Source organism: Vulpes lagopus, chromosome 7, assembly GCF_018345385.1.
Source record: "Vulpes lagopus strain Blue_001 chromosome 7, ASM1834538v1, whole genome shotgun sequence".
NCBI lineage: Eukaryota > Metazoa > Chordata > Mammalia > Carnivora > Canidae > Vulpes > Vulpes lagopus.
The window spans coordinates 29,887,078-29,900,567 of NC_054830.1; the positions used below are offsets into that span (position 1 = coordinate 29,887,078).

At 39.3% G+C, this 13,490-nt stretch overlaps 1 protein-coding gene across 14 annotated transcripts in view; it reads right to left on the reverse strand.

The window, feature by feature from the left end:
- CADPS (calcium dependent secretion activator) overlaps window positions 1–13,490 on the reverse strand; it is a 459,187-nt gene that overhangs the window by 346,591 nt on the left and 99,106 nt on the right. For all 14 annotated transcript variants that reach the window (XM_041764526.1, XM_041764525.1, XM_041764524.1 and 11 more), the window contains exon 2: window positions 8,923–9,036. In XM_041764526.1, the coding sequence (XP_041620460.1) occupies window positions 8,923–9,036 (114 nt within the window). The remainder of the gene's footprint in view (window positions 1–8,922; window positions 9,037–13,490) is intronic.

The window sequence follows — 13,490 nt, forward strand, 5'->3', positions numbered from 1 at the left end:
CCAGGAGACAGCATTGCTTGGGGGACTCTCATTGCCTCCTGCTTCACTGCAAAGCCTTCCTTGGGGAGGAGAGATTTTAGAAAGGTGGTCTCTATCTACTCCCAAATTAATGAACTCATGTAGAATGAAGGAGCGCTGAGGGTTTTCTTCACAGGCAAGGGCCATGGCCTGCTCTTCTGTGCCTGGGAACTAACCTGTACTCAGTTGAGACCTCAGAGTTCATTTAAAAATCAATTGTAGAAAAAGAACTTCAACTAAAACCTCAGGCCTTATGAGATTTAATGAAATAAAGGATTTACCTGAAAATCTGTAATGTTTAATGCAGATAGTTTCTCCATTTACCTAATACATTGTATCTCAGTTATAGGTCTGGGTCTCAAAGAACATCAGAGTATTGAGGCAAACAGAGTATAGCATTTCTGGAGTATATCATTGAGGCAGAAGCTATAAACCATGGTCCCAGGCCAGTTCTACTACTAACTTGCTGTGTGACCTTGGGTAAATCACCTCCCCTCTCTGGTTCTCCAGTTTCATATTTGTACATGAAGAGAATTGAACTAAAAAAATTTGAGGTTGCCCTATCCATTGTAATGTTTATACTCTTCTTCATGATTACATTCATCCTTTCTTTGGGCACTCACTAGGTGGAAGGTACTGTGCTAGGTGCCAGCAATACAGTGGTGGGCAAAACAGATCCAAATTCAGCCTTCATGCCTCCATGACATCACTCTAATAATCCCATAGGGAAAAAAAAGAAATATTATATTTTAGGATAAGTGCCTTCAAGGGGAAATAGATGGGACCATCAGTGTCTATAGCCAGGAATTTATTCCAGTATGGAGTAAGGATAGACTTCTTGGAGGAAAACTCCTTTAGGACGGGTAAATTATGGGTAGGTAAAAAAGAGAGTGAAAGAGTATTTCAGAGAGAAGGAACAATATGTGTAAAGACCCAGAGTGTCGAGGAAATAGAGAGCCATTGTGGTTGTGGCAGTGAGGGGTAGGGTAACGGCAGGAAGACCAATGGCAGGACGGAGCCAGGTAGTGGAAGGTATAGGAGGCCACATTAAGGATATTGGCCTTCGTTTGAAGGGCAGTGGGAAACCGCTGAAGGTTTTAAGCAGGGACATGGCATGATCAAGTTTAGATTCTCTGGCTTTAATGTGGAAAACCAACCTGAAGGGGGCTAGGAGAACAGACAGGAGGCCAGGTGGGGGGCACTTTCAGGAGCACAGATGTGTGATGGTGGCAGTGGGAATGCAAAGGGATTAATTCTTTGTTGTCAGTTCTAATGAACATCAATGACTTAGAGCATTTGATCAACAAAGCAGCCATACTCTCATCTCATCTGTCCATACCAATGTCCCACAAACCTGGAACAGGCCTCCATTATAAGCTCTTAGCCCCATCTTCTTTTCCCCCAAAACCCCTCTGTCGCTATTTGTCTCTGTGACTGGTTAATATCTGAGCTCCAGCTAGACTAGAAGTCCCAGGAAGGCAGAAGTTGCAGCTGTTTTTTCCCCATTCCTTTTTTCTGAGTGCCTAAGACAGTGCCTGGAAAATAGTTGGTGCTGTGTTGAAGGAGTGAATAAACAACATGAACAATGTAGATGTCTCAAAGTAGAGACCCTATTAAGATTATGCCTGAATGGGAATAAGAAGGTGAATGTAAAAATATGCAAGCACAATATATCAGTCTCTTAAAACAATGGACTGAGACTGGATTTTCCAAGGGACATGACAACAGGGATAAGAAATGAGGATGCTGGCACACTGCTCTCAGCTGGTATCCATAACTGACTGGGTGACCTCTGGATCCTGCACACATCATCTGCTTCACATAGTCCCTTCTTTTGTCTAAAGTAGCCACTCAATAAATATTTATTCAACCACTAGTGAATGACCTTAGACAAGTCACTTCACTTCAAGAAACCTCACTCTCCTTTGCTGTCACATGAGGTTAATTCAGCCAGCCTTCTTTGACAGGGATCAAACTGAAAGTCCTTTGAAAAGCAGTGAGCTTCATCTGTCCAGAGATAAGATATGACTGCCAGGTCCCAGAATGAAAGGAGATGAGTGGAATGTCAAGAGCATGAGGAAGGAGGCCAGAGACTGAGGAGACAACAAAGATGAAGTGCCAAACAGGAGGCAAGGCAGCCATGGGGAGAGAAAGTGGCAGCAGAAAACTAATTTTCCAGGCACATCATCTGTCTTGGCTTTTCAGTCTGTCAGAAGGGAAGAGTCAGAAGGATCTAGGCTAGCCTCGCCCTGTAGTGAATACTGCCCCTGAGTGCTGATGTGCTTGGGTATCTCTAAAACCACCCTTGAAATGATTTGTAGCGGGGAGCTATAGCTGGTGTTTCTGTTTCCTGTTTTGTTTTTTGGTGGCTATTGCAAGAGATTTCAACCCCAGGCACAGTTCTATGCAGCACATCCATAAATCCTTCCTGCTCCTCTGCCAACTTCCCAGACAGGTCATAATGGGAGATGGAAGATAAACAAATAAATACAGAATGGTGAAGGGCAGTCAATTCAGTGACTCGACCTCATCCATCAGTCTTTCCCTCCATTGCCAGAACCAGGCAATTTCAAGGTTGTCTCAGGAACACACACGCACATCAGTACTTAATGACTGTACAAGGTATGGTGTATAATTGGCCCAGCTCCCACTTTCGAATCCTTTCCTACTCTACAAAAGCATGTTATTCCAACATAAATAAGAAAAATACCTAGATGTTAGAGTAAATAAGGTTTAAAAACACCCACAGCAACTTGGTTGCTACTAATAAATGGACTCAGGTACTGAGAAGAGTAGACCATGGTATCAGATGATTTAGGGTTCACATCCCGACTACCAGTTGCTTCCTTTGTCACCTGAACAAGTTACTTTAATCTTTCTGGGTTTTGGCTGCCCCATATTTCAAATGGGAATCTTAATTACTCTCTCATGTAGGATTTGGATGAGGAGTCACTGAAATAATGCATATCAATTGGTGAGCATGGTGTCTGTAATGGTGCCTGTTATATTCACTACATAATGTAATAAAAATTAGCTGTTATTTTTAAATAGAATATCCTGCAGCCATGAAAAAAGATATTTTTTCATTAGCATCAAAAGATGTGCTGATACACTGTCAAAGCAGATGATTCCAACGGTAGAGGTAAGGTCAACTTGGGGGATAGGAGCATGGATTGAGAACAGTTTGGGTAATAAAACTGATGAGAATATGTTATAAGGGTGACTTTCACAGAGGTAGGAAAGAATGTGAAACCCACTGTTCTAAATGAAACAAGTGGGTTACTAATATTTGGTAGTTATCTTCCTGATAGTCTTAATTTGGAAATCAAATAGCTATTTTTATGTGTATAGACACATTAAAGATACCTGAAAAGATACATACCACTATTTAAGAGTGGTTGTCTAGGATGATGGGATTACAGGTGGTTTTCTAATCATGTGCTTTTGATTTTTTTTGGTATCATCTATTTTTATAACTTCTATATTATGTATTTATAATTTTTATATTATGTTTTACTTTATAATCACTTAAAACACCTCTCCCTACATGAAAAAATTACAAATTTTACTTTCACTGAGGCAAAGAGCATGTTAGTTTCTAAAATAAAATGCACCTTTGGATCTGAAAGATACCTTTCACCAAAAATAAAAGAGCCCAGGGTAAACTTCAGAAGCAGATCTGGGACTGGGATCTGGGGTAGCTGGTGGTAGGTTAGCACCTTATTTCCTCTTCCTATACCCTGGGCCTCAGCCTCAGCCTTGTACATCCACTACCCCATGTCCAGGCCCAGAAACTAGGAAGTGGATCAATTTTATCAACTTTCTCCTACTATTTATATGCAGCAAATATGTACTAATCACCATCCCCCCCCAAACTTAGTATATTTCTTTTTTTTAAAGATTTTACTTAAAAAATATAAAGATTTTACTTATTCATTCATGAGACACACACACACAGAGAGAGAGAGAGAGAGAGAGAGAGAGGCAGAGACACAGGCAGAGGGAGAAGCAGGCTTCACGCAGGGAGCCCGATGTGGGACTCGATCCCAGGTCTCCAGGATCACATCCTGGGGCTAAACCTCTAAGCCTCCGGGGCTGCCCTAAACTTAGTATATTTCTGATGGCACTTTCCAGGTGCCAGATTTAGGGTGAGGTGGTGTGTGTGGGGAGTGTGTATGTGTAATTTAATCCCGACAACGATTATGCAGTAAGGTCCTACTACAGATAGAGTAATTGAGGCTTAGCCTCGGCTGAGGTCCCACAGTCAATGTGCAGTAGAACTAGAATTCAATCCCATGTCTTTCAGTCACAAAACATCCTCCTAATCAGTCTTACCTCTTCTACCTCCTTCCTTGCTCTACCTTCCCTATGAGAACAAATAACTCTAAAATGGGTAGTGACTCTTCTAGGGATACATCTGTCTTAAGGCCACTGAGGACTTACAGTGGTTTTTGTCTATTGGAAAATATTTAGCTTCATTTCAGAAAAGTACCCAGATACGAACTAACTTCTACTTTTCTTAGATTTTTTTTAAAAGGTCAATCAGAATCACTGAATACTGTTTGTCATCCAGTGTAGAGGACACCTGCAGTTTATGCCTACCAGTGGTCCTTCCCTTACCGATAGCAGTGCCTCAGCCCCAGAATGTTTTTGCCACTCTACCCAGTCTCAGTGGGCCTGTCAGTCATGGGAGTATGTCCTTCCTCAGCCATGTGGTAGGTTGTAACCTGAGGTTGGCCAGTCAGACTTCCCTTTGTGGGGATCAGATTCAGAGTTGGATGGTGAAAGAATGGAAGGGGTTGGAGGAAAGTCATACCAATGATGGGGTGTCCATTATATCCTGCCTCCTGGTTTCCTGGCGTTAGTTAAGCTGCTGGGTTTCCTTCTTTTCTGTAGCTTGGTTATTTCCTCTGATAACTTTTATTGCTATTGTTGTGCTGTTATTATTTTATTATTATTATTATTATTATTATTATTATTGCTTAATTTAGCCAGTCAATCAGTTTTTGTTGCTAGCAACTATAAAATTCTGTCTTACACAGCGAAGTTAGTTTGAAAGAAACCAAGCAGGCCTTTGTTAGAGATTGGCTAAGAACAAAATAAAACAAAACAAATTCAATCAGCGTAGTTTCACTGACTAAAGCCCAGAGAGGGACTCTAAAATGGTATGTGTATATCTTCTGCCTTGTTCCACATCCCCATTTCCCACTAAACCCCCATGTTTCCTTCTAGATAGGTTCTGAGTGAGAGAGGATTTGTAATTTGTAACTTTTCCATCTTACCTCTTTTCTCCGATGCCAGGACCAGCACCCAAAGGAACCAAAATGAAGCAGGGACATAGGGAGTGAGGGTGAGAATGTAGGATGGGAAGGCTTATGTTTTAAACATTTGTCTTAAAAACACTGAGAGTTAGGGAAGATGTAGGGGCCCTGGAGAAATGGGTGAACTCTCTGATGTTTCAGGACCACAGCTGTAGGACCGGGAGTCACTAGGTCAGATCTCCCAGATATCAGAGTATCCACTTCAGTGCCCAGCCCTCAAAGCCAGGATGGAAGAGATTAAAGGATTAATCTGTTGCCCTGCTTGATCGGCTTTGACAATTGAGGCCACTAGGAAAGGATAAAATAAACTTTCGCGATCTCAAAAGCCAGAGAGAACACTGGTCTCCTGTTACCCTGGTCCAGGTTAGGTCCCAGGCCCAAGATGCTTGATGCTCATGCTGGCCAATGGGGTTCAGACTGGACTGAATGGGCACAGATGGATAAAGAACAGTCTACCCATTCTTTTTATCTAAAAATTTTTTCTTTACTATTCTAATGTATTGAAAAACCATTACTGCTTTGGCAAAACAAGGCTAATGCCTGAAACAACTTTTTCTAGTATAGTCATCTCAGAACTTTTTGAGGAAAGGTTGGTTTTTTAAAAAATATTTTACCATTTGCCATTTACCATTGGCAAAATGAGATGGGAAGGTGTGGTATAGTGGGAGAGAATGCATGTGTGTGTATGTGAGAGAGAGAGACAGGCAGACAGAGATTGAACACATATTTAGAAGGATATCTATTGGTTTTGCCTGTTAAGCATACATTTCCCCTTCTAGTAAAAAGCACCCTCATTTCTCAACAAGAAATCACTGCACTTTCACTATAGATGGTTCCTGTGTGGTTGAGCCTGTTCACAGCCTTCAGAGGTGGTATCTGTCATAGCACTCATCCCCGGGTCTAGTTCACCCTCCATCCATTGTGATTGGCTCCAGAAAGGACAGATGACCCATGTCAGCCCAACCAAGTCACCTAGGGCCTTTTGTTGGGACTCTAGGGAAAGAGGTATTCTTTTTCCTCCTGTGATTGCTAAGCTGATAGTGCATGACCTGAAACTGCCAGGATCCTCCACATGTGGAGAACCAGCCCAAGAACAAAGCCAACACAGGGAAGAACAAAGCCAAAGTGTGGAGAGAAAGATATCCATCCTGCTGGCATCTTTGGAGTCTCTGCATCCAGCCACAGTTGAAACCAGGTCTATTCCTGGCCTTTTAAGTTGCTTGAGTGAATAAATCTCATTTTTGGCTTAAGCCAGTTTGACCTAGGTGTCTGTCACTTGTAATCCAAAGAATCTTGACCAAGATAGATACTGACAAGGAAGCCACTGGATCCTGGAATAGGGTGAAGAAAGAAACCCTACCTCTTCTACTGCCCAAAATTGAAGGGAGAGGGAAAAAGGGAGGAGTAATGAACTTGGAGCTCTCTCAAGGAAACTGTTAATCTTGATCCCTTAATTGGGGACCTTTGCTTTAGAAGATTAGATTTCCCAGAAAAGGCATCCCAAGACTCTCTAAAGTTTACTAATGAATACAGTAAATAATCAATAATGTGGGGTACATTATTTCCTGTTACTCACATGTTAATATTACCTACTTCATGATTTCACAATGCCTGTATTTTTACCAAACTAAAAAGAAGCTCTTTAAAATAAACTAGCCGCTACAGAAAAAAAAATATATCAGGACCACTATAGATATAATGGTAATTTCCAGAGACTCATTAGCACATTGATGACTATTAATTTTCAAAGTTAATTAATAGATAGAAATGGCACTTTCTTCTAATTTATGTCATTAGTCAAATGAGCTTTCTAATTAAGATTTGCAATCTACAAATTTACAAACTGGTGAATAACTCTAAACATGGAGAAATTATTGGTGAGGGTCTGCCTGTCTGAACTGGCTTTCAAAACTTGAAAAAGGGAGGAGAATTAATTTCATTCCCTGGCAGTTTCTCAACAAAATCTTCTGTTAAACATATTCAGGTTATTCACTGCCATACCATCATCATGGTTCTGAATCTCATTTCCACATTCTGTTAAATTCAAATAAAATATTGCATCACATCTGATAAAGAAGTTTGATACTTATTGACAATAATTAATGCTATTGACAATAATTAATGCTATTTGTAAAACGGGAAAAACATAAAACATAAAACAAAAAACATAAAACATAAAAATGAACCAAACTTCTAAAACAAATCCAAACAGAAACTTCATCGAGGAAATGTGTAAAATGAGTCTGCAGCGGGACCCAGCAAACACCACAGAAACAAAGACTGTTTACTATTAAACACTAATTAGGAAACCAATCAATAGTATTTGCACAAGATCTAATTGCAGTCTTCCTCTACGCTCTGTGAAACGAGCCAAGTGCTTCAGAGATTACGAAGGAGAATTTTACTGAATCAATCAACTAACATTTTTTAAGCATCTATTGAGGACTAGAGTGCCCAATACGTGGAAGCATGCATGTGTTTGGAGTCTCAGTGAAGCAGGAACACCAATCTTTTTGTTTGGAAATAATTTGCTACCCAATAATTAAAAACAGAAAGGAAAGAAGGAAGAAAATCAGTAAAGTTATCCTACGGGGAAAAAAATCAGTTTGTTGGATTCCCTTACACTTATTTTAGTTTATTGTTATCACTTTGAGTTGCATATGGCAGGATGCCATGAGTTTTTCAACACAGAGGGATTGGTTTCTAATGGATTTAATCTAGCTTTGACAATGGATGTCATTTGGAGGATTGACAGGATTCCAAATAAAGAGAGTATCTGGTTCACATGTAAAAAGATTAGTGCATAGTAAAATATCTTTTAATGACACATAGTAACTTTTAAAAAATATGCACATCATGTAAACATGGCCCAAAGGAAGGTATGGCACATCTGCCTCATTAATAATGTATAAACAATACCTAATGTGCACATTATGGAAGAATAATTATAAAATTTAAATATACTATCAGAATTCCAAAATCACTTAACTGATAAATAAACCCCTGAGGTCTAGTGGTAAAAATTCACTTGTGATATATATTCAGGATATTTTAACAGCAAGATAAAGGAAGCTAGTGAAGGCACCATCTTAGGAGATGTTAACATCCTTTAGAAAGGGTGTAGTTGGTAGGGAAGATCTCCCAATTCAGTTCAAGTCTTAGTTTGTAGCATTTTAACAGCTGTGTGACTTTGAGGAATGGGCCTAACTTCTCTGACCCTCAGTTGCTTTACTCATAAATGAGAATAATATTAGGACCTAACTCATGAGACTATTACACAGATGAAACAAGAAATTATACATAAAGCAGGCAATGTGCTAAGTGCTTTGCATATAATTTCTTGTTGGTTAATTGGTTAGCAAGTGGCTTTGATTTGTTAGCAAGTGGCTTTGATTTGTTTTTGTTTTTTTTCCTAAACAAAATGCTGTTATTTCTTAAAATTATAACCAGTCATCAACACTTTTGCCCTGGGGGGAATGGTCCTGTAAGAGGTCAAGGCTACTGTTCCCACTGAACAGTAGTCTGGAAATTCTGGGCTTCAGACTTGAGCAGTCTTGACATTCTTCTGCATGGTGAGTCTTACCTCATAGTAACTCTGGACAGCATTCATGAAGGCTTCATCAGCCACAATCTGGGTTTCCCCATTGAGGAAAGCCTGAAACCGGTCCTTGACTGTCTGCAGCTGTTGTTTGCTGATCTGTAAGGAACAGAGGAAGAGGGAACAGTGAGGACTTGTTCAACAAGGATTGTGATTGTGTGGAAGATGCCAGAACTGTTGGTGTGCTAGAGCTATCTTGTACAGGCCCTTGGAAGCTGACTGTTAAATTTGCTGGAATTTTGTGAGGTGGTTATTTATTAAAAGAGAGTATAAATTATAGTTAAATAAGTTATATTGAAAACAAAAGTAACACATCCTCAAAATTCATTGCTTCCCGATTATTTTAACATTACCTGTGCTTTTGAAGTTACTAGCATCTATTGTATTTGTATGGTAGGAAGCGACATATAATGGGTGCTACCATATACCTCTTTCCAACTCCACATTTGTCAACCATTCCAACCTATTGGAAGCCAGGCTAGAAATATTTATACCATGGAAATTGGCACATGCTACAAGTCAGGTGTTTTTGTTTGTTTGTTTTTGTTTTTATTCTGTGAGACACAGTTGTTTAACACACCATTACAGGCCCTTCAGGTGGCCTGAAATATCCTGCTTGACAAAGCTCTAGTCATCAAAACAGTATCAGCATAAAAACAGACACCTAAAACCAAACCTGAGATATATAGGCAATGAAAATTGACAAGGGCACCAAGATACTCAATGGGAAAAGGACAGAATACTCAACACATGATATTGGAAAAACTGGATATTCACATACAAGGGAATGAAATTGGACTCTATCTTATACCACTCACAAAAATTCACTTAAGTGCATTAAAGACTTAAATATAAGACCTCAAACTGTAAAACTGTTAGAGGAAAACATAGGGGGAAAACTCCTTGGCATGGGTCTTGGCAATGAGTTTTTGGGTATGACATGAAAGCTCAAGCAACAACAGCAAAAATCAAGAAGTGGGAGTGCATCAAGCTAATAATCTGCACAGCAAAAGAAACAACAAGCAATTTATGGAATGGGAGAAAGTATTTGTCAACCATTTATGGGTAAGGGGTTAATATACAAAATATATAAGGAATTCATTTAATACCAAAAAAATATCCAATGAAAAAAGGGGAAGAGGACTTGATTAGACATTTTTCCAAAGAAGTTATACAGATTGCCAATAGGTAAAATGAAAGGATACTCAACATCATTTATCAGGGAAATGCAAATAAAATCCACAATGAGATATCACCTCATATCTGTTATTTTTTTAAGATCTTATTTATTTATGCATGAGAGACACAGAGAGAGGCAGAGACACAGGCAGAGGCAGAAGCAGAAGCTCCGTGTGGGGAGCCTGAAGTGGGACTTGATCCCAGGACCCTGGGATCCCGACCTGATCCCGACCAGGCAGATGCTTAACCACTGAGGCACCCAGGCATCCCTCAATTCATACTTGTTTGACAGTTATCATAAAAAACAAACAAGAGATAACAAATGCTAGCGAGGCTATAGGGAAAATGGAACCCTTGTTCCATACTCTTGGTGGGAATGTAAATTGGTGTAGCCACTCTGGAAAAATGTATGGAGTTTCCTCAAAACATTAAAAATGGAAGTACTATGTGATCCAGCAATTCCACTGTGGGGTATATATCTCAAGGAAAGGGAGAGGCTACATGAAGGAAATAGCAACACCCCTACATTCAGTGCAGCATTATTCCCAAGAGCTGAGACATGGAAACAACCCAAGAGATCATCGATGAATGAGTGGATAAAGAAAATGTCACACACACATACACACACACACAATGATTATTCAGCCATAAAAAAAAAAAAAAAGAAATCTTGCCATTTGTAATAACATGGATGGACCTAAAAGGTATTATGCTAGATGAAGTAAGTTAGAAAGAGAAAGACAAATACTGTATGTTCTCACTTGTATGTGGATTCTAGAAAATGTTGAATTTGCAGAAATAGAGAGTAGAATGGTAGTTGCCAAGAAAGGCCTAAGGGATGGGGGAAATGGGGTGATGTTGACCAAACCATACAACCTCCAACTCTAAGGTGTAAGTCATGAGGATCTAATATATGGCATGGTGACTATAATTAACAGTACTGTATAATAATATACTTGAAAGTTATTAAGAGAATAGATTCCACAGCCCTTTATGCTTATTACTTGTTACTTATGATTAAATTTGTTAGATGATATGTCTCTCTTGTTATTTGTTCATGGATGTTTCCCCAGAGCCAAGTTAGTGCTTTGCATGAGACAGGCACTCCACAAGTGCTTGTTTAAAAAAAAAAATGAATGCAGTGTATGAAAGAGAAATTATTTTTGAATATCTTTTAATCAGTTCTAATTTATATAAAAAGAAAGTCAGCTAAGAACTTTGCTGTTTTTATTATTATTTATAAAAAGATATACTTTATCAACTGATCGTGGGATGCTATGTCTCAGAACCACTATTGTAGAAGAAAGAGAAAGAAGATAATTCCAGTCTCAGTTCTATCAACCATTGTGTCATCTTGGAAAAGCCACTTACATTCTCTGAATTGGCCAGAGTTTTAAAAACCATTCTGGAATAGGGCTGGGTTTAAATAAATAAATGTGGTATCATCCTTAGGCTTCTCACTTGGAAAATGGTGATAATCCTAATTTCTGCCTTGGCATACTCATAGCTATTTGATAACATAATATGAATTCTTTTTAAAAATTATGAGTTTCTATATACATTTAAAGTCCTTTCATCATTAGAATCAATACAAGTCTTGCCAGGAGAAAATAATGGTTAGACCTATACCAGACTGAAGGCTGGCTTGAATTTTGACTTCATTGGGAAATGAAGTAGGGTTTTGAGAATGTACAGAGATGGGAAGTGGGTGCTTTAGCTAACTAAGTGTGTAACTCTGGGAAAAGCAGGACTACTGAAGTCAGGGGCAGATATAAAAGAGGCAGATTTTTACCAGATTGATATTTGTCACATTCTAGAGCACCACTGTCCAAGGTTAGCCACATATATAATTTCACATTTTCTGGAAGTCACATTTTAAAAAGCAAAAAGAAACAAGTGAAATAAATATTAATGTACTTTGTTGAAGCCAATATGTCAAAAATATTATTTCAACAGATAATTATTATATAAATGATTAATGAGATATTTTACAATCTTTCTTTGTACTATATTTTTGAAGTCTGATGTTATTTTACACCCACAGTATATCTCAATTCAGAATCACCACACTGACAGTGTCCAATAGCCACATGTGGCTGGTGGATACTGCATTGGACAGCCAGGCCTAGAGATTGGAATGAACTTACTACTAAGCCACGTAGGCTTTCCTGGTCTGATCCAGTGGTACTAGTATTGTTGGACCTGTACAGAAAAATCGTAGTTATTTGTGTGCATTTGAAAACATTTCAACTGAGTTATAAGGTACCAGTTGTTTTTCTCATAAAAATGACATCATAACATAAATTTCTTTTAAGCAGACCAGCCTTAACTGCCTAAGTCACAAATCCTCACAGAATAGCACCAACCAAGGAACCTCACAGAATTTATATTCAGAATTCCTTCCAACATTGGGTCAATACCAGCTCTGCATGACTATGGGAGTGGGATTCGGTGAGGTAATGGAGCAGGAGAGGAAGTGGCCACCAACACACCTTGCTTTTGCTTTAAATCTCAAGTAATTGAAATAAAAGTAAGTACACACCATGTGAATGTTAAGAATTGATTGTTGACCCAAGCCAAATCTATTATCACTCTAACCTTTGTTAAATAAGCAGAGTGCTCAGTTCTTCAGGAAACATTTACAGAGCATCTGCTACCTGCCTGGCCCTACCCACCACCCTGAGGTTTCAGTGGTCAACAAAACAACTCAGCCTCTGATCTCAAGGCCAGGGTAAGGCAACGGGGAGTCCAGAAAAATAAGGGATTGTCCTCAGGGGCCTTGTAGTCTAGATGAAAAGGAAAAAAACACATTCTTATAAAATGCTTAAAAGGAGAAGGCCTGGGGAAGCCTGGATGGCTCAGCGGTTTAGCACCGCCTTCAGCCCAGGGCGTGATCCTGGAGACCCAGGATCGAGTCCTAAGTTGGGTTCCCTGCCATGGAGCCTGCTTCTCCCTCTGCTTGTGTCTCTGCCTCTCTCTGCATCTCTCTGTGTCTGCCATGGATAAACAAATAAAATCTTAAAAAAAAAAATGAGAAGGCCTTCAGAAACATTAATGTCAGTTAAATTTGGAGAACAAGGATCATGAAACCCCACAGTCCCCCTTCCCACTTCCCTGGATACCTCAAGCTCCCAGTAGGAGAGTCAGGGGCACAGATTACAGAGGCAGAGCTATGCTTATGTCTGTTTTCTTTTTTTTGTTTTTTGTTTGTTTGTTTGTTTGGTTGGTTTTTTTTTTTGTTTTATGTCTGGGTTGAGATGCCTGCCAGTCCATGTTCACTATTTTTCTCACCCCTAACTAAACAAACAAAACATTTATTTAGTCACCTCACTCACTGTGTCTCACTGGGCAAATGACTAAACTCTCTACACTTC